This window comes from Gymnogyps californianus, chromosome 2 (genome assembly GCF_018139145.2).
Source record: "Gymnogyps californianus isolate 813 chromosome 2, ASM1813914v2, whole genome shotgun sequence".
Lineage (NCBI taxonomy): Eukaryota > Metazoa > Chordata > Aves > Accipitriformes > Cathartidae > Gymnogyps > Gymnogyps californianus.
This window is the reverse complement of record NC_059472.1, coordinates 154,831,319-154,852,690: the sequence shown is the minus strand read 5'-3', so window position 1 is coordinate 154,852,690 and position 21,372 is coordinate 154,831,319. Positions and strand designations below refer to the sequence as shown.

At 40.6% G+C, this 21,372-nt stretch overlaps 1 protein-coding gene across 1 annotated transcript in view; it reads right to left on the bottom strand.

Annotated features, from left to right (window-relative positions):
- PITRM1 (pitrilysin metallopeptidase 1) overlaps positions 1-10,446 on the bottom strand; it is a 30,486-nt gene extending 20,040 nt beyond the window's left edge. Inside the window, exons 1-12 of the mRNA XM_050891325.1 lie at positions 10,401-10,446; positions 9,860-9,962; positions 8,905-9,011; positions 7,789-7,940; positions 7,233-7,347; positions 7,034-7,130; positions 6,465-6,625; positions 5,061-5,187; positions 4,213-4,301; positions 3,515-3,643; positions 1,606-1,719; positions 1,083-1,179 (exon numbers count right to left, since the gene is read on the bottom strand). Coding sequence (XP_050747282.1) covers positions 1,083-1,179; positions 1,606-1,719; positions 3,515-3,643; positions 4,213-4,301; positions 5,061-5,187; positions 6,465-6,625; positions 7,034-7,130; positions 7,233-7,347; positions 7,789-7,918 — 1,059 coding nt within the window. The 5' untranslated portion in view covers positions 7,919-7,940; positions 8,905-9,011; positions 9,860-9,962; positions 10,401-10,446. The remainder of the gene's footprint in view (positions 1-1,082; positions 1,180-1,605; positions 1,720-3,514; positions 3,644-4,212; positions 4,302-5,060; positions 5,188-6,464; positions 6,626-7,033; positions 7,131-7,232; positions 7,348-7,788; positions 7,941-8,904; positions 9,012-9,859; positions 9,963-10,400) is intronic.
- Between the last annotated feature and the right edge of the window lie 10,926 nt (positions 10,447-21,372).

Sequence of the window (21,372 nt, the reverse complement as noted above, 5' to 3'; positions counted from 1 at the left end):
GCAAGAATTGTTTAAGAGCCTTCTGCTCTAGAATTAAGTCCTAACAGTTGAATCAAGTTCAAAACTTAAAAATGTTGGAAGATAAAGTATATGCATAAATATTTCATTAGACAGAATTACTCACACAATCTGAAGACTTGCTAGAAAGTATTGGCTATCAAAGTCAGGCACATTTTGGCAGATCCTACTATGAAACATGACAGGCAATTAAATATCCACAATTTGTCTGGTTCACTGTATGGCAATTTGATTTGTAACAGCTCTTGGTTGTGCTCTCCCATTTACAAGTCGCATATTAATCCAGGGCTCTGCTTCTTTACCTGACTTTGTATGCCAAAGGAATGAACTCCTGTTCATGCTGAAGAAGATACAACACTTGAGAGACAGAAAGCAAAAGAGCTGCTCAGCAACTGAAGTTGCTGAAGGGCAGAAAAAAACCAGAGGACATTGGAGAACGAGTGGCAGCAGGAGGCCCCGATTTCCAAATTGACTGCAAATATTGCAGCTAACTCATTCCCAAATTTACGACAACTTGCAGACTTCTCAGAGACACCCCATTCTGCTGCAGAACACGTTTTCCGTAACAGCTTTGTATCAAAATTTTGATACAGCTTTGGTGTCAAAAATTTGATGCCAAGAACTGAATTAGTGTACATTTTCACTTGTGAATCTTGAAATTAAATTACAGCAGTACAACCCTAAATGTCACAGAAAAATACAGTCCTTCTATTTGATTTTTAAAAATACATAGGCATCTAGCCAAAACATACAGTTCCAAGAGCCAGTATGGCATGCCTCTCTTACAGAAGTAATCACTGCTACTGCAATCAAAGCTACTGTTCAGGCAAACACAACAGGCTCATTGCCTGAATAAGTCATATAGTGTGGAGTCCAGCGATAGTTTGAAGGCTACTGAAAAGAATGAAGAAAGATGTACAGGAGATCACAAAGGAAAAGCCCTTAAGTGAAAAGTTTTACATATCAAGAGCCTACAAAATGATCCCATATTTTGTAAAGACGTAGACAGTAGATTTCTTATCCATTCCTAAAAAAACCACACACGGGCACACATACAGACTTACAGATGTCAGGGCAAGTCCAAAACTCGTAGACTGATGCTTCAGTTGGATTTCAATTTTGTGAAGTAGAGCTTCAATCCTGTCTTCCTCAAATCCTTTCCTTTGGGAAGGGGTGATGAGAGAAGGAAATCATATCCATTAACACTAATTACTTTAAGTGAAGTTATGAAAATGAGTTATAGCATCAATAAAGGAAGCATTACAACATAATGTCTTCCACGCTGAATTAAAATTGATATGAAATAATCTTATCATGCTGTGTCATTTAGTGAAACTGCACTAATATCATTAAACTCCTGAAGGTTATGCTGATGAATATGCTACAATAGAGGAAGTAGCAGATACAAGTTTTAAGAGTATTGAACAATATTACCGCTTCTTTGGTGCATTTATTTTAATATAACTAAATTTTTAAGGCATGTTATTATATATGCCTGCATTATTATATGCTTATATATTATTATTAATATCTAATTGTAAAGACTGTATGAAAGAACAGTATTCTTAAAAAATTAGCATTACTCACGCAATAACTTCATCAACTGTTCTAGCAATGATCTGTTTCACTGTATCAATGTCTCTTTCAGCAATACCCTGTAGACCCACACTGAAATAAGCTTCTCTTGTTGAGCCATTAAACCTAGAACAAAACATATTCAACACACTGACAAATACTAGAACTTAAGCATTAAACCTGCCAGCAAAGGCAGAAGAAGGGGAAAAACACCCATCATTTCCACATACACACACACAGGATTTTAAAAGCTAGATAGAAAGAAAAATAATTACCAAAGAGGCAAGAAATGGAACTTAAAAGCATTTTTTTGTTCAATTTCAGTAGTAGTAGCCACTGTTAAGAAAACATACGGCATATGATATTAGAGGAAGAAAAACAGTTACAGAAGAAAAGTTGGTCTTTTCTGTTCATCTTCCCATTCACCTGCAAGTACTTTCAGGTAAAGAAGTCTTTTTTTTTTTTTTTTTTAAGGTGAAAATTTTAGCTGCCTGTAATGCCAAACACATACATTCTAGGTAAGCAGGTGAGTGGAATGGTATTTTTAAATTCGTACTTTTAAAGCAGTATTTGTAAAGTAAGTGGTGAAGGTGAAGCATTCCATGTTTGTTGCAATTATTTTCAATGGTACTTAAAAAAAAAAGAAAAAAGTAAAGATAATTTTGTCCAAGCTGTCAGACAGGGTTAATCATAAGAACTCACCTTTAGAGAGACAAATTGACACTTGCAGAAATACAGAACACCTAGCAGTTTGAATCAAAGCCAACAAACAAAAAGCAATAGGAGTTCATCAACTCTAAACATCCACTATTCCATGTCCAAAAACCACAGAAGGAATTCAACGGCAGATTCAGGTGTTGAATTCTGGAATACTGAACTCTGGACTCAAACTTATTCTTCTAGGTTGATTCATCAGCACAGTCACTAAGGCAAATTAAAGCCAACTCACTGTACGGTTCAACACCATATTAATATAGTCAACCTGGAAAAGGCTCAGCTGACAAAACATACAACTGAATCACTACTCAGTGTCTAAAGACGGATTTCTACTGCCATGCTCTGTAATATTGATGTCTGCATGACACTGGCATGCATGACACAGACTTGCCGGAAGCCCATGACTTCATGTAGAGAAAGTTCAAGCCAGGCAGAGTAGTCTAAGACATTAAAATCATAGATGAGTATATTAAGGCTTCCCACTCAAACATCTGAGACAGTCAGTGGAGGCAAAGGCATGATTTTTGTCATCCTTAAGTCTAAAAATCAGTCAGATGAATCATGCCCTGAAAGCGCTTCTTTCTTTCTGCTGATAATAAAGGCAAACTATGATGAGCAGCTGAGCCTGTAGTTAGGCGAAGACAATCCACCCACCCTTAGTCTGCAGTGCAGAGCAAGCTCAGAAGACTGGCTGCAAGATCTACAGTTTGAGTAAGTGTTGGCAGAAACACCCTTTTGTACTGAGGTGATGGCAAGTTAACGGCACCTAACTGCACAAAAGCACATTTGTGCCAAATCTACCTACTACTAAATCACAGAACTAAAAAAAAGCAAAGCTAACACAGTACAGAGAAGAGCTAGCAAACTCTGAGTAATACTAAATGGCCAAGATGAAAACCCCAAGTAAATCAGGGCACTGAAAGTATACCATGTTTTTATCTACCCATTTTTCTTGTTCATAAGCTTTAAACAATACAACTTTGTTTAAACTAACATAGCTTCTATTGAATTATTTCGATGAGCCAAATTACATTTGAGAATGCTTTATAGTTCATCAGTAGAAACTCTTAAGATGTTTTAATATTAAAATAAGATTATTCTGGTGTAAACTGCCTGTATGAGAGATGACTTCTCCCAACTTAATAGTGGTTTGTAACTTTTCTAAGATTGCTTATAGTGACAAAATGTAAATTGCAACACTTACCCAACATCGGGAGAAAAATCTGTACCAACACCAGACTCAATTAAGGCTTTGTAAAAAGGAGAATTCGGCCCATCAACCAACAGTGAAGACAACAGGCTTAGTGTGAACGTTTCAAAAGTGTCTGTAATACTGAAGAAAAATTAATAGTTCTTAAAAACCATCTATCTACGGATATGTGACACCCAGCATCACTGAGTTCATTTCAGAAGAATGTACTTCTACAAAACAATGTAGAGGGAGCAAGGGAGAAATAATTGTCAGTTATGAACACTGCACCAAACCTTAGGGAACAAAGAGAGTTCTGTGTCTTTCACTTGTTATAACTAGCAGTAAAGCAAGTTAAATTAGGCTGCAAGGGTAGATAAAGTTAGTCGTAGCGTCATACAGAAAAGCTTGCACAGGGCAGGAAGTTGAAAGACAGGAAGCTAGTGTTCCCAAAAGTCTAATCCACTGAACAGTTCTGTAAGATAACAGCTGATTTTCCTTATGTCTATCTGCTAAAGAAAAAGACAGGAAAAATTCTGCTTAGCAGTTAAACTTTCATTTACTAAAGCAGGATTTGTCTAGCTTTCCCACGGCATTATTTACCTTAAAGATTACATTTATGAAGAGGGACTGGGGGACATGAAATATGCCAGCACCTTGCTTAAAGTTCTAAATTAAGCCTTTGATTCAGAATTTCATTTTGATACACTTACTCTGTCAACAAGTAGCTGACGCTGACAGTTGTCTGCTTGGAAGGATCGGCAGCAAATGAGTCTAAGCCACACGTTATACTATGTTCTCTCTGTGAAGTATAATAAATACAGTTGATACAGACTAAACTCAGAGCAGAAGTTACAAATAAAAAAAATGACTGCTTGCATCTTCATAGCGTCTCCCTTCCAAAGATTTCACGTAATTTTACAGATACTCATGAGTCAGCTCAATATTCATGACTAAATACACAAACACGGGATATCTTGAAAAATGAGTGGTATCTCAGTTTTTACAAGTGGAGAATAGAGGAGAGGATCAAGAAAATCTGGCTACAATTAACACTCTGAGCTGGGCTTCAAAGAAACGCTTACACTTCTGGACAAGCCAGGGAGGAAAAGGGGGAGCAGGGAGGGAGAGAATGGAGAAAACTATTTTTGACACCAATGTTTGGACATTTAGGTACCATTAGAGTGCATATTTCCTGACACTAAGTATCAATATTTCTATCAGTAGCACTAAATGCTTTCCATTAATAAACGCTTCAGTGCTTCAAATGATGAGGGACTTGAAAACTGGAAATAAGAAAAATAAACAACTGCACGCAATCATTACATTACTGAAACTCAAAAGTAAATTTAGTTTTTCCCTGCTGTAACCAAAAGTAAAAATACTTCAGCTCATTTACACACAAACACACTTCTAAACAAAAAAAGTAACTCCACCAGGCTGGGCTAAAATATTAACCTGTTATATTCAGTTTCTGCAATTCCAAGATTTGATGTGCACTGTTTCTTTTTGTTTGTTTCATTTTAGTTTGTTTTTTTTTTTTTTTTTTTTTTTTACTTACAGGCTTTTCCCAGAGTTTCTGTTTTGGGATGTCAGTATTTGATTCAATTCTTTCAAATTTTATCAATGCTTCCTCATGTATTTGTTTCAAATGTTGCTCCAGTGGAAAATTACCATAAGTGAAAAATCTGCATTTCAAATGAAAGACTGGGATTAAGCATCAGATTTTTACATGAAATTTACAGTAACAGCTTTTATTATATTCTGAATTTCATGTATTTTCTAGTGATGCAGTTACATCTAGAATGGAACATGCCTTGTAAGACCCCTAGGTTAAAAACCCACCACTTTGCCACATACATAAAACTCACAGATCTCCTGGTAAAATTCCACATTTTTCAGCTTCTGTTTTATGCTTCAGAGGACATAAAAAGCTAGAATTTGTTTAGTTGCAGCGATATACAATGTTCCAAGAAAAAATATTAGTAATTCAAGCCAGAATCCCAGTGCTCTAAAGTTTCAGAAGACAAAATTCTTGTGGTCCTCACACATAACGTATAAAATACAATGATCCCTGTCTCAACTGATCTATAAAACATGGCTGGGTTCTGCAGGTCAGTCTACCAAGCACATTCCCATACCTACAAGAAACACTGCTGACTTCCACTGGATTAAATATGAGCACGAGGTATGTCTCAGGTAAATCTTATTCCCCGATTAAAATCTAAACACAGGTACAGTAGAATACTTGGGATGATGAGAAAAACAAAGGATGGTAAATTCACTATCATGACACAAGCTGATGTTCCATAAGTGAATTAATCAGACTAACAGATTGACCACAAAATTGGTACAGAAGAAACGACGATACTATAGATTTCCCTCCATACCACTTTCAAATTGACTTTTAGCTTAAATACGAGTTCTGCTGGTACTAATAAGATATCTGACTCAAATGAATATCCATTATTTAGAACCTGATACAGTAATGTGCGACTCAGGAGCAAATGAACAGCCATTCATTTGTAACTTCTTTTTATAACTCAATCTGTGTTGACTTCAAGGAGGATAGGAACCCCTAGACTCATCTACGCTACTTTTATCGTAACTCCGTAACATTATCACCAAATACTTATTAATATGTTCCTTTTCCCCCCAACCCATATGAGTTCAAGATGAAACATCTGTAAACAAAAATCCCCAAAACAAATTCTCATGATCAAGCAGGCAGATGCACTCTAGAAAATCAGCCATCTCTCCTTTCTGCCTCCAATTCACCCTTCACAGCTCTTCCTAGAACAAATTCCTTGCTTCAATGCTGTCCTAGCTGCTGTAGGGCATAGGTTATCTAAGTTACCAGCCATGTGAATGAAAACACTGTATTGCTGGTTTTCCCCTCACAAAAATATGAACAGAGTGCTAACACACTACATAACCTAGGAAGTTAGTCACAAATTTCAGATACCTGGAATTGCTTGGATGATAATGTGTGGCATGGAACTGTTTAAGCTGCTCCCATGTAAGATCAGGAATACATAATGGATCTCCACCAGATATTACGCTGTAAGTGTGATCGGGAAGGATTTTATTCTGCAGATGTTGTGCAAATATTCTCTCATTATCTGTCTTAAGAGGAAAACACCACATTTCAGTAAAAGTCATCACAACACATTTTAAAAATAAAAGGTGCTCAATAATAAGACTGCAGAGCTCTAACTTACACAAGAAGTCCTCCTCACATAAGCATTTTGTTCTGTAGTCCCACGTACTTTAATAAAACTAGCTACATTACCGTGTCAATTTAAAAGAAAATTCTACAATAAAATCCATTAACAAGGTGCTCTTTTATATGTAAACAAACTTCAGACAGGCTAACTTTAAGAATAACCACGTAACAGATTGTTGACTTTACTGAGGACTAAAATTTCACAAAGGAGGAATGGAAATCTCTGGTGCAATAACGGCATTGATAACCTGCAGCTCAAGCCACTTCACCATGTACAAGATCTTAAACCAAACATTCACAAAACTTACAAATGCCCCTTTCATTTCATTAAAAACAACTCCTTTGAAGACTAGAGGTGTCTGAGGATCAGCTGGGTTCTCATGCTCTAACCTCCAACCTTCTTGCCTGAAAAAATTAATAACAGGAAGTGTTGGGAGTTTGAAGGTTTTGCTTTTGGTTTTTTTTTAATTTAAGGTTTGCATACATCTCAAGTTGTCCACATCTTACCAGAAATCTAGTTGCCGCAAACATGGAAAGAAGGCTGCATCCAAGTACACTGACAGGAGATTCTGAAAATCCTTGGGATTTTGTGTTGAAAATGGATAGAGTGTGTAATCACTAGCTGCATATAAATAAACATAAAAAGATCAGAATTCTAGAAAGTCTAAGATGCATTTTGCCCTCATTTACTTTTTAATTTCTCATCCATAAATAACTGGAAGAGAAGAAACTTAATAAATGAAATATATGTTTGCTGAGGAATACACAGAAGTTTAACACTGCAACTATTTCACCATGAAAACTTTGCTTTTGCCATATATATAAAAATAATTAAATGTATTGTTGTATACTATAAAGATCCAGCTCTACTGGGACTTTGTAACTGCCAAATGAACAAGATCTATTTTGTTGCTTTGCCTTCTTAGTTTTTTTAATATCTCACTCATAACATTCACACTTAATAATAATGGCTCTCCAAAGAGAAATTAAAGGGAGCCGACAGACAGCTCTACTGCAATAAAACCTCATGCATTTTAAGTGGTATTATTTACTTTGGGCTCACCTGTGAATGCATTCATAAAAGTGGATAGCGACCTGTTTAACATTTTAAAGAAAGGATCTCTGCAAGGATACTTTTGAGAACCACATAACACAGTGTGCTCGAGAATATGTGGGACCCCAGTGCTGTCCATTGGAGTGGTTCGGAATTGTATACTGCAAGACAGAGAGCACAGAGAGGAATGCAGTTATTTGTGATGAGAAGTCCACCCACCGCCTATCTGCAGCTGTGATTTATGGGAACATTACCACTGTCTAGTAACCAACATGACCTCCAGCAGGATGCAGAGTTATTCAGTTCTTAAGACTCTCGAGCGCTCAGCCACCTCTTCCAGAGGGTGTACAACCTCTGCACTTCTATTTCTGGAGGTGGTACAGAAGTTTTCAGCACATAACTAAACACATTTCTTTTTTACCCAAAAGGCTCAGAAAAAAACTTCATGGAAGGTTACGGAAAAAAGAACCAGTTTACATCTTGCAACTATAAGGCAGTTTATCCGAAAGTCCAGTTTTCGGCTCACCAATACAGAAGAGATGATAATAAATTTGAAGTAGTTTAGTGGACAGCCATAAAGATGGCTGGAGCCATGCCCTGCAAAAAGAGGCTGAGGAAATTGGGCTCATTTAGCCTGGAAAAGGAAAGGCATCAGGGGACTCAACAGCTGCCTTCCAATACCTACAAGGCGGTTACGATGAAGACAGGTTCTTTGCATAGATATGTATGATGGAAGGACAGGAGACAATGTTCATAAATTGAAGCAAGGGAGGTTCCAATGTGATATTAAAGAAAAAAACACCTCACTATATGGACAGTCAAACATTGGGAACGGGTTGCCCAGAGAGCTTGCGTAATCTGTGTCTTTGGAAGTTTTCAAGGCCCACTTGGATAAATGTCTGAGGAACCGCACCTGAATTAAGTGCTGACCCTGTTTTGAGCAGCAGACTGAACAACAGACCTCATGACATCTGTTCCAACCTGAAAAACTCTAAGGAAGTCCCACAAGGGAAGTACTATCCTCTTTGTTATCACAGAAAAATCCAGTTATGAAGCTGGATTACAATTTAGAAACCACAAGGTGATGCTGAGATGGAATGTGCTATATGTATATTAATGTTTTACCTGAACAGATTATTGGAGTCCTCCCGAGCCACATGTAAATACCTGGCTCCTGTACTGTCATGACTAAGCTTCACTGCAGTCAGGAACAGCTCAGGAACAGCTGTCACCTGCATTGGAAGAAAACATCTGTATTACAGTGTGACTGCAACTAGGTCAAATAAATCATGGATGATATAGCAATGATCAGCTGTGTTGATCTTGTATATAATACTGCCATATACAGTATTAAATTAATTCTGTGTTCCTATGGTTTGTGGAGAAAAAAAAGGAAGCATGCAAATGGAAAATAAAGTTTAAAAAAACACTTAAAATACACTACAACCAAAGAACTATTCTCTTCTGGTATAGATATTAAGACCTGAACAATATGATCAGAAATACAAAGAGAAGGCATATATTCCAATGCCAGTGGTTACGGCAGCAAAAGAAAAATCAAGGAACCCAGTTCTACCACTAGTTTTGTCACTAGCAATCACTTTTTGCAAATTACCTTTATTCTCTGCTTCTGCTTTTTTCTTTGAAATAGGAAAAAGAAATTTGACATATTACTTCCATTGCAGGTTCTTAACAAAGGTATTAAAAGCAGCTTAGGAGATAAAATATTACTTGAATGTATTTCATAAAATAGCACACAGAAAAGTTCAGTTATCTGTCAGGACTTTTAGAACACCACACCGAATACTCAACATCTGTAGCAGACACACAAACTCCTGGGGTGCGTTATTTACTCTAGAAGAGTTAGCTCCCTAGAGGAACATGTGTTAATGCTACCTAAAGAATTTGGTTGCAGAGAGATAACTACAAGTAACTACTGTATCATTTTTTAACGGACCACCCAAAGCACGTATGCAAATATTTAGTGTGTAGACTCCTGGCCTCACTTAGGTGCTTTCCAACCAAGGGAAAACTTATCTATACAAACACAGAGTAAACGTAAGCGAAAGGCAACGCTTACCTGCTTTATAGTGAACCCGTGGATTTGCTCGCCTACCCTGTACTGCAGCGCTCTTTCGTTAGCAGAAACGCTCTTCCACCTCCATGACTTCTGATTCAAAGACCTGAAATAACACTTCCCTTTAAAACAAACACGCTCCCACCAGCGGGGCTACAACAGCGAACGACAGAGACATCGCCCCTCACCCCGCGCTGAGGGACGGAGGCGGCGGGGAGACGAGGGGCAGGCAACCGCCCAGCCCCGCGGCCCGCCGGCCTGCAGCGAGGAGCTGCCCTTCGGGAGCGGGGACTCCCAGCCTGCCCGCACGGGGCCCTCTGCTCTCTGCCAGGGACACGGCACGTCGTTCCCCGTCCTTCGGCTGAGCGCGAAGGAGCCGGCCGCAGCGCGGAGCCCGCCCAGGCCCGCGGCGGGGCCCGGGGCAGCGGAGGGCGGGCCGCCTCCCCCGCGCAGTGCCGGCAGAGCGGCCGGGGCCGGGGCAAGGCGGGGAAAGGACTGGCGGGGCCCCGCGCCCGCTTCCCCCCAGCTCCCTCCCCGTCCTCACCGGCCGCGGCTCAGCAGCCCCCCGGCCGCGCGGTAGCGGCTCCACATGGCTCGGCGCCTCGGCAGCGGGACGGGCCGCACAGCCGGACCGGCGCAGGCGCCGCGGCCCCCGCCCGCATTGGCGGCGGCGGGAGGCTCCGCCCGCCCTGCTGGCGGCCCGCCCCGCGCTGCGGCGGCCGAGCCGGGGAGCGGGAGCGGGGCCAGGGGGACCCGGTCTGCCCCAGCCCGGGCGGGGACACGACGGAGCTCACCCGCCGAGCTGCGGGGGGCGGCTGCGGGTGCTCGGCCCCCGGCAGGGAGTGGCGTTGGGGGCGGTGGGCCCCAAAGCGGGACGGCGGGGGGGGGGGGGGGACGGACGACACACACAACCCCGAAACATTAGCCTTTTGGGGGAGGGGGGAGTCTCTTTGAAGTGTCTTTGCCTGTTCGGAAGTTCTCAGGAAAATCAAAAGTTGTGTTGGTTGTAAAGGGAGAGACCTTTGGGTAGAGCCTGTTTGCTTTTTCAAATTAAAACCCACAACACCCGAGATAAATGTGTTTCAAGGGCTGCATCTCTCCTTGCCTGTGTCTTGCCAATGCATCTTAATATTTTTATGCAAAGGTGTTGTGAGGAAAACGAGCAAAGTAAACAGGAGTAAGTGGGAAACTAAACCAGGCTTTAATCCTGCCATTGTGTCTGTGCGTGCAGAGCCTTTATCTGCTGCACAAGGCCTTTCATGCAGGGACGGCATGGTTTAGATAAGCTAGCAGAGACATAGATGTGCTTGTCCCAGTCAATGTTGTAACAGGGACCTCAGTGAAGATTCACAGGATGTCATGGTACCTACCAGGAAAGTGCTGGTACATGCCTAGGCTTTTATTGCTTCCATTTTGCAAACTAATACAATTTTTAGATAGTAACTTGATAACTGATTCCACATCGCACGTTCATGAGGTTTCTCAGAAGGCCAGCATCTGTGAAGTGCGGCCACCAAATTACCAGTCCCTCGTTGCTGAGCGTAAGAGCCTGATTATCTATTTAGACGTAAGAGGCCTGATGCCAAAAGAGGAGACTGTGGGATTTTAAGCAAAACCAGAGTGAACAACAGGTGCTTGGCACATTCCACGCCGCTTGTCTTCAGTTCTTTGGCTATGATGTTAACTGAAAAAATGGGAATTTAAACTATCCTGGGAATTTTTGTCTCTACTACCTCTGACCTCTTCCTCCTCTTCGCTGTCTGGCATGCAGTTGTCTGGCTCCCGCGGCTGCCTGTGATCAGTCACATCAGGGATTTTATCATCCTTGCGTGACGCAGCCCTCTCGCTGCCCGTCTGCCCTCCGCGCCCCTGCTGCCGGGCTCACTGCCCTAAAGCACACCCTCGATCTCCCCACGAGCTGCAGGGCTCCTGACCGCTCCAGCACCGTTCATTTCCTCTCTTTTTCTCATTTGTGTTTTCCATGTAATTTTCCCATTTCATTAATTTTTAAATTAAATAAAAAAGCCAATAACTTGCTGTAGTTAAAGTCTGGATGTTGTGCATTAACCTATATATCCTGTCATCTATCTTAGTTACGTATCTTTCTCATTCTTTTTTAAGGCTAGTGAAAAGATCCAGTAACTTTCACGTAAAGCTTAGATGCTGTGTACTAGCGAATGCAATATGTTTGCTCCCTATTTTCATTACACCTGATTTCCTCCCTGCCTTCTACCATTTCACCTCCTGTGTTTTTTGTCCTTTTTTTCTGTAGTTGTTTCAGATTGGATTCAAGTCACACCACTTTCATAGGAGCTGCTTCCCATGTATGTTTCTTTTCAGTATATGTTTCAGTATATGTTTCCAGAAAATATATGTTTCTAATGAAGAACCAGTCCTGATGGGAACTTTTACATTTTTTCAAGCTAAAAACAAACAATGACATACACATACAATGAACAATGTTCTCAAAAGAATAAACATATGAAAAGAAGTACTGAGATTCACATAGAACCATGAGTTTACACTGCATGGTTCAATTTTCAAATATTTCTAAATGTTTTCATATACTTATGGTTTATTATTAGTCACAACAAGGTTAACTTGGAGCAATTTTTATTTTAAAAGGTTAGACTGGTTTTTCTGTTGACTGTTCAGTTCCTTAGTTTTACTAACAGTTTCCTAATTTGTCCATAAGCTACCGTCTCTTTTTACACATTTCTTGTCATCAATACTTAGTTTGCTTCATGGTTTATAACATTCATCTTAATGGAACATCAGGCTGGCATTCTGCTGCAGACATTTATTTATTTTTAGTTGATGTTTATATTGGAAGGATGATTTACTGGCTGGCTGTTTTCATATCACTGACATAGCGTTTGACAGGCAACCTTTCACAAACTTAACCAATCTGAGTGGGCAGAGTTTCAAAATACATCAAACATCATTCCTAAAATTAAATTTAATCACAAAATAGAAGTCTTTTATACTATCCCTTAGACAACTTTAAAATATTTTTTCTTTCTCCTGCTATTGTCTTTGACGTATTTTGTACATCAGAGCTTTTCTTCTGGGAAATGGAACAGAAACTGATCTGTTGTTACACTATTTTTTCTTCATTTTCTTGCTGTGTAAGATTACTGCTGCACTGGTAATGTAAGAGTAGTACATTATATTCTTCATGAATGCACAGGCACACACATGTATATATACATATATAATTTCGTAAACATGACTTTTGCATCTTAAGAAAAGGATAATTCAGAAAAACCTCACTGCCATGTAAAAGCATAACAGGTATAAAATTATCTTGGTCAACTTGTCTTGATAAATCACATAAAACTGTTTGGATTACCATGACCAGATTTTGCTTTCAGTTATTTAGCAACAAAATCTATGTAACTGCAGTTACTTCAAAAAGCTTTTCCACTGGTGAAAATGAGATGACAATTTAATCCTCAGTGTTTAACTAGAGAGATACCTTTACTTAGTGTTATTTTCCTTCAAAAGATTTTGTTTTCTATCACTTACAAGTTTATCTAAATTAAATATTTGGGCTAGAGTCCCATGCCTGCACAAGCTGTTTCTTTCAAAAAATTCAACTAAAACTGTTCAGGAATGAAAATGCTATTTTGTGTTTAACTAAGAAGTTTCATTCTTTATCCTCTGCAGCAGAGGTTGGTCCCTCCCACTTGTCAAGTGTGTCTTTTCTTATCTTCATGGACAATAAGGCCCAAATTTTGCCAAGTTAAAATCTCTGACAAATACTTAGTAGATGCTTGTTACAGCTGGAGAACTATATTTTCTATGGTGTCCCCTACCAAGCATGCTTGGATCTCAACATTTCTCCCTGCACAGAACATAGACTGTGCCTGTACCTTTCTTCTAGGGTTGTCTCAGGGCTAGAGTCAATAAAAATTATTTCCTCTGTGACTGCTTCACCCTCCCGGAGGAGAGACCAGTGATTTTCTGCACAGTCCTGTACTACATGTTGTCAGAAACAATATAAAACTCCTTATGAAAGTCAGCAAAAGTTAAAGGAAAAAAGGCTACGCTCAAGGTCTATTGAAAGATAGAAATTTAAAGGGGATACAGTTGGTGTGTCAGAAATTGTGCTGTGTCAGTGGACAAAATAATGAGGAGACTATGTGCCTGTCAATCCTTTTCTGAAGGCCATGAGTAAAGACTCTGTGAAGGGAGTTCATGACAACGGTGTGGCAGTTGGTGAGTTGAGAAGAATGAACTTTTGCATCCCAGATGCTAGCCCTTCTCTTCCCCAGTTCCCTGCGATCACCACCCATCATCTTCCTGAGAGGACGTCTGGTAAGAATAGGTCTTTGAGAGGACGTGAGCATGACCCCAGCTGCAGCTGTATCTTGAACATCACTGAACCCTACTAATACCCTTTGCTTGTGTATCAATTTTGTTTCCCAAATTATTTATGTGCATTCCTATTTTTAAGTGTATTTTCTTCAATAACAAAACATTAGCAAGCCAAGGGTTTTGCACCACAGGTGTCAGCCAACATTCAGCCGGGCACTGAAATCAGTATTTTACAAAGCCGTGTGGAGAGAAACGTTTCCCAGGCCTCAGCAGACCTCCTAATTTACTCTGTCCGTGTTTTCTTCCAGACAAGATTGCATGTAAGAGGCAGAGACAGAAGCTGATGGTTGTACTGCTGCTGTTTTTCTGCTTCCTTCCTACGTTCACAAGCATCTGTTTAGCCTGAAACTTAGGACTTGGGGGTATCCCAAAGATTGTCTGCCCGTTAGCAGGACTCCTGTCCATGGCAGCTGGATGGGACATTAAACGAGTACATGGTAGTGTGAAAGAGAGGGAAATGTTCCCCACAAAGATTTTACAGTAGAAAATGGAATGAAAACTGAACACAATGTTCAGTGTGGTGATTTTTGGACAGTTTATCTCAAAGAGATCTCACAAGGTAGAAATAGGCTCTCCGCTGGGCTATGTGACCCCATGCAGGACTGAGGCTGGCGTGTGCAGACCCTGCTTTGTATTGTACTGTCAGAGAACAAGATACTTCCCATTGCTACAGTGCTAAGAGCAAGTTTCTTCCCAACCAACGATTTGAGAGAAGGAAAAAAGGAAAATTGTGCGTCTTGCTAAAAGCCTGGGGTGATGTAGTGTATCAGAAGTGCTTCTGTGTCTTAGGATTATCTTAAGCAGACCAGAATACCTGGTTACAGTCAAGATGAAAACCTTGCTTAATAGTTCACATTTCAAATAATTTTACAACTCTCCCTCACATTTTTTCCTGCATCTTTATTAAAAGATTTAAATATTTTGATTGCTTCCCCTGCTAACAAATAGTGTGACAGTGTGGAATTCAGGGACAGGAAGGACAGAGGAAGGTAAAGGGGAGATAGAGGTTGGGTCAAGGTTGACAAAAATTACATGGTTCTGTAATATTATGCATGCACATAAGTGAGGAAAGCTAAAGTCACATCAATATTATTTGTACAGAACAGGATATTACAAAGGATTATCACTAACTGAAAAGCGTTGCTATAGAATATTACAAATGTAGAAGTGGAAAGTTGCTCAACACCTCAGTTTCTCAGGGGTTAAGCTGAACTTCATGCACAACTTGTTGTGTGCTGCCTCCAAATTGCAATTTAATGCTATATTCAAACTCTGTACAAGTCACTTGTTAACAATGACAGCTAAAGGAGTATGAATCTCAGGGATAACAAAAACAGAGAATTAGCAAAGTGGCAGCATTTTATTCCATAGAGTATGGCTTAAAAATTTATAACTTATTTTCTAAGGTGATTCTGTTTGGACGGGTCTTCCTTTGCTGGTTGCTTATAATACCCAGAAATATTCAGCTGCGTGGCTTACATATTCTTATCAGTATTTTCATTCATCCTTTTAGAAACGCTTTGGGAATATCTCCACTTTAACCATTAGCAATGTTACTTGCTGTAGGAAGATAGCTGTATGTATTGGGTTTGCGTGGCAAGGTTTTGGTAGTGGCGGGGCTACAGGGGTGGCTTCTGTGAGAAGCTGCTAGAAGCTTCCCCTATGTTTGATGGAGCCAGTGCTAGCGGGTTCCAAGACGGACCCGCCGCTGGCCAAGGCCGAGCCCATCAGCAACAGTGGCAGCGCCTCTGGGATAACATATTTAAGAAGGGGAAAAGAAGTTACAGGGGAGTTGCAGTTGCAGCGAGAGAGAGGAGTGAGAAGATGTGAGAGAAACAACTCCGCAGACATCAAGGTCAGTGAAGAAGGAGGGGGAGGAGGTGCTCCAGGCGCCGGAGCAGAGATTCCCCTGCAGCCTGTGGTGAAGACCATGGTGAGGCAGGCTGTCCCCCTGCAGCCCATGGAGGTCCACGGTGGAGCAGATATCCACCTGCAGCCCGTGGAGGACCCCACGCCAGAGCAGGCAGATGCCCAAAGGACGCTGTGACCCCGTGGGAAGCCCATGCTGGAGCAGGCCCCTGGCAGGACCTGCGGACCCGTGGAGAGAGGAGCCCACGCTGAAGCAGGTTTGCTGGCAGGACTTGTGACCCCGTGGGGGACCCTCGCTGGAGCAGTCTGTTCCTGAAGGACTGCACCCTGTGGGTGGGACCCACGCTGGAGCAGTTCGTGAAGAACTGTAGCCCCTGGGAAGGACTCATGTTGGAGAAGTTTGTGAAGGACTGTCTCCCATGGGAGGGACCCCATGCTGGAGCAGGGGAAGAGTGTGAGGAGTCCTCCCCCTGAGGAGGAAGGAGCGGCAGAAACAACGTGTGATGAACTGACCCAAACCCCCATTCCCCGTCCCCCTGTGCCGCTCGGGGAGGGGAGGAGGTAGAGAAAATCGGGAGTAAAGTTAAGCCTGGGAAGAAGGGAGGGGTGGGGGGAAGGTGTTTCAAGATTTGGTTTTATTTCTTATTACCCAACTCTGATTTGACTAGTAATAAATTAAACTAATTTTTCCCGAAGTCGAGTCTGTTTTGCCCGTGACGGTAATTGGTGAGTGATCTCCCTGTCCTTATCTCGACCCATGAACCTTTCGTTTTATTTTCTCTCCCCTGTCCAGTTGAGGAGGGGAGTGATAGAGCGGCTTTGGTGGGCACCTGGTGTCCAGCCAGGGTCAACCCACTACACTGTAACATAGGTAATCATGGGTCTATTTTTGCCAATAGAAGAAAAACAAAAGCCTCACTGCTGAGAAATTCCACTGTTGTTGTCTCAGACCCATTCATAAGCTATAGTCCACAACACCAAGAAGAGGATAAACAAGTTCGTGATACTGCAGAGTAATCCACATTTTATGAATTTTCTTTTAGCCTTAGTTGGGTTATATTTCATTTCTTAACTTCTTTGTTGCACCAGAGTGAGACAAGCCAGAATAAAGATTAATGTTGTGCAGATGTGCTCTCTCACATAGCTCTAACAAGGCACCTCGGTCTTGCTCCTGTCACCCTGTTGACAGAGAGCCTTTATTAAGTCCTTAACAGTGCAGATACACGTATAGCACAGATATAGGCCAAAGCGTACTCTTTGTGCGTGGGAAGAGCAATGTCTGTGTAACGGAGTTGTGGAGTTTATGTAGAGTTAAAGATTTCATTTAAGTGAGCTCACTGCCCATATCTAGAAAACCACGTGGTAGATCCTGTGGAGATGCAATAATGGAAAAAACATGAAATATATGCCTTGGTTTAGTACAAGTGAAACATACTTTGAGAAGAGGTGGGATCTAGTCCATGTCTGATGCTGTCTGGAGTAGCTGGGAAATCGCTCTGCATTTGTTTATGTTTCAGCTGCCACATGCTGGAAGGAATTTTTTGTTATCTCTTCCCTTTCATTTTGGGGGGAGGAGGGAAGGGAGAGAAAAAATATTTAAACCTCAGATTTCTTGCATTTTTTTACATACTTAAGTGTCAGGGTAGCAGGGCATCCCCATGATAAAAAGCATCTGCTAACTGCAAAGCCAGAGAAGGTTTATAAAAATTGATGTCCACACTTGGCCCTTGGTCTCCTCTGGTCCCTATGTGTCCCTAAGACATAGCTGAGGGGAGGGGAATTTCAGTTTAAATTACCTGAAGTAATGAGAGTGCTGTAACAGAGCTTACTGGGGCAGTTGATTTTATAATATGAAACTGTGCAGCATCCCTCTGTGTGTGGGAAAAGGGCCTTGAAGAAATCTGAGGTGCAAAGCCCCAGGATTAAGTCAGAGGGTTGTGTAAGGTGATGGCAGCCTAACCCAGTAAAGTCTTGTTCCAGTTGCCTTTTAGAAGAGGTCTTTGAGCAAGCTATCTCCATAATCTTACCAGATCTTGTTTCAGGACTAGGTTATTCACTCCAAAAGAGAGCCTGAGAGTGAGTTAATGTTTATGTGATCTGAACCATCAGGGTATGGTGTAGCCAAGGTCTGTACTCCAATAGCCAGAGGAGCAATTCTTTACTAATCTTCATCTTTCCTTATTTGAATGGTTGTTTGACACTTAGTGTACCTAGTTGGATGTATTCTGACATGCTGAAGTAGCAGTGACAGTAAAAATGCCATATTTGCATCTGTGACTACTTTAGGTATCGGAAGTTTGTCATGTGAAGAGGTAGGTGTTTAGACAAGTTGTCCCATGACCAGCAGGTATAACCAAATATTGTTTCTTGTTGGCTACATCCGTTACATTAAAGTAAAGCAATTCCCCATTATCTGTCCCCATACTGCAATGCCCTCGGGAGCCTCTCATCCCTACTATGATTTTGCATTACCTGTGCTAGCAGTGTAAAATCATATGCTGTAGCTGATTTGGAGTGATGCAGGGACAGATTGCTCAGCAAACTGAACGTATAATGGATGGGCTCTTCCTGCTTTTCCCTCATCTGAGCACTTATGTTTTTCTGCTGCTCATCTGTCTCTTTTAACAAAACATGGAATTTAATATCCCTGGGACTTCTGCTCTCGTCAGGTTCCATTGCAATTAGTTGGTGGAGGAGAGGGGAACTCAATGATAGACAGGGAAAGCATGAGCTACAAGTCTAATTTTCTTAGAAAACCAAGATGTACAAATGATATCAAGTTAAAGTAATCAAAACATTCTCCAGTTCACTGACTGTTTCTGAGAAAAGCAAAGCAGTGTTATATTTTAAGTTGTACTTGGTTTTAGATTTTGTACTGGCTCTTACACAGCTGTTTAAAATGCAGCACAAAATGCAACTTGACTTACACTTGATTATTACAAACAAATGCTAAGCAGAAACCATCTGTATCTTCCACTGTTAATGTCTACATGGTGCTGCAGTTGGCCAACTCTTATAATCACATTCTAGACATGAGACACAACTGTAAGTCTTGTTAAATGTCTGTATTTCGTGCCATCATTTTGTACCATTGAAGTTAAACTTTAAAATGCGGGTCATTGTTCTGAAGATTCAGAGTCAAAACACTTCAGAAAAGTTGAAGACAGTGCATAATTTTTTAATTTGCTCAACAATCTTGTTTTCAGTTAATCTTTAAGTCTCATGGGTCAAACAATTTCTGCTAACTTACATATGGTGTAGTCAGTCATACTGAAGTAAATAGCATTTCATGAAATAAACACCAGTGAAGTATTGCCCCATGGCTTTTGTTCTTTATGGTGCTTTCTACTTATTTGTAGCTACGTCTGGTGACATACCCAATGATAGCTGTCTGGAAGGGGAGGTGCACAAGTACCGTTACCACTACTCTGCACTCACAGAAAGGCAGAAAAGCGTGCCTGCTGACAGACAGCTGCAGCTTGTGTAACCCTTGCATTTCGGCCAGGGAACATGCAGCTCTCATTCCTGCAGCAGTGGCTTTGTGCTATGTGTCACTGGGACATTTACCTAAGTAAGGCTGCAGAACGGAGCCAGGGTTTTTATCATGCATATTTTAGTTTTACTTACAGTTTTCAGGACATGTAAGTCTCTCTCCTCTGAATAATCCATGAAGTCTTCAAACAGGCAATGTGACCTAATCTGCTGAATGATCTCATGCTTTGTCAGATGTAAAATATTATCCAAAGTGAATGAAATGCGATGGTTTGAAGTTTTGAAAAGATGTCTTTGGAATGTATGAACATATTTGTTTCATCTTCCACATGTAACCCAAATAAAGAGCCCATTATGATGTACTCCACATAGTATACAGTTCATTATGTTCAGCAACATGTCTCTCCCTTCTTGTATTAAAGCAAAGTATTCTCTTTCATCTCTGTTCCTGATAAAGACCTGCCACCTTTTACTGCTTAATAATTGAAGGCAACCTACTACAGAAGCTTAGTGTTGGATGGCTGCCTGCACCAATAGTATGAAAAAGAATCGAGTTATTATTTTTGATGGCTTTAGTAGTTATTAAAACTGAAGACTGTATGTCATGACTCCGGGAATCTTTTAATTCTGCCACTGACTTACAAAAAGAAACCCTGGCCTTGCTAAGGTTAATAGTGACTTCTGTATCACTATAATCTCTACTTCAGTCATCAAGTTTCTCAGTTTCACAGTTTCTCAAGGAAATCATGAGTTAAGATTGCTATTATTATCATTTTACAGATAGGCTAATAGAATTTCTTTAATTAATCAATGGGACTCTGGAACAAGATTCATTTCTCTGTCAGAATCACGTAGCACCTATGTGTTGACATATATGGGTGAAACCTCCTCTGGACTTCCTGTAGAATTGGCACACTTTTTACAGATATGCAAATTTATTTGTATATATTTGAAATTCAAATATGTGTTTATCTTAATCCTTCATTATGAATTTCAAAACAAGGTAATTTTCAGAAATATTTATTTTGCATAAATGGATTTTCTGAACAAATGGATCTAGTTTGAACAAAGACTTCTCAGTCACCTCTGTGGTGGTTTTACACATTTTGACACTTTTTTTTTTTAAGGTAGTTTTCTTGGGAGCATGAAAGCTAATTCAGGCGTGAAGCTTTCACAGGCCCAGCAAATTCTCTAAAGCTTGCTTTTGCTCATTTTGACCAAAATCATAGCAAAACTAGTGTAAAAAGAACTCATGAAATTAGCATTGTAGCTTCAGTCTCCTACGCTATTAAAAAACAAACAAACAAACAATATTTCAGTACGGCTCGCATCCATACGTATGTGGAATGTATGTGTCACTCAGCTTTTTATCTGTTTGGAAGGTCATTTCACATGTCTTCCACAAACAAATGGAGAATGAAGAGGACGTGAAAATTGCTGATCAAATCAAGGACCACTCTGCAAATAGGATCAGCATGGCAAGGTTTCATATGTGGGCTTGTCCTTTCGTTTTATCAGAAGTGGTACCCAGAACTGGACTGCACTGTGACTGTGGGGTACGTAGTCACAAATAGAAAAATTCCAGCAAGTAGTTGTGAGGCTATGACAAAAGGGAATTAAAAAGAAATTGGAAGAGTCTAATTGAAAATGTGTAGCTATGAATAGTGAATACTTGAAGCCCTCAACACTTAATAAAATATGTATAATATTTTTCATGTTACCCAGACTATATACTTCACATTTCTGTGCTTAGCAAGTCTGAAAGAGGCACTCTG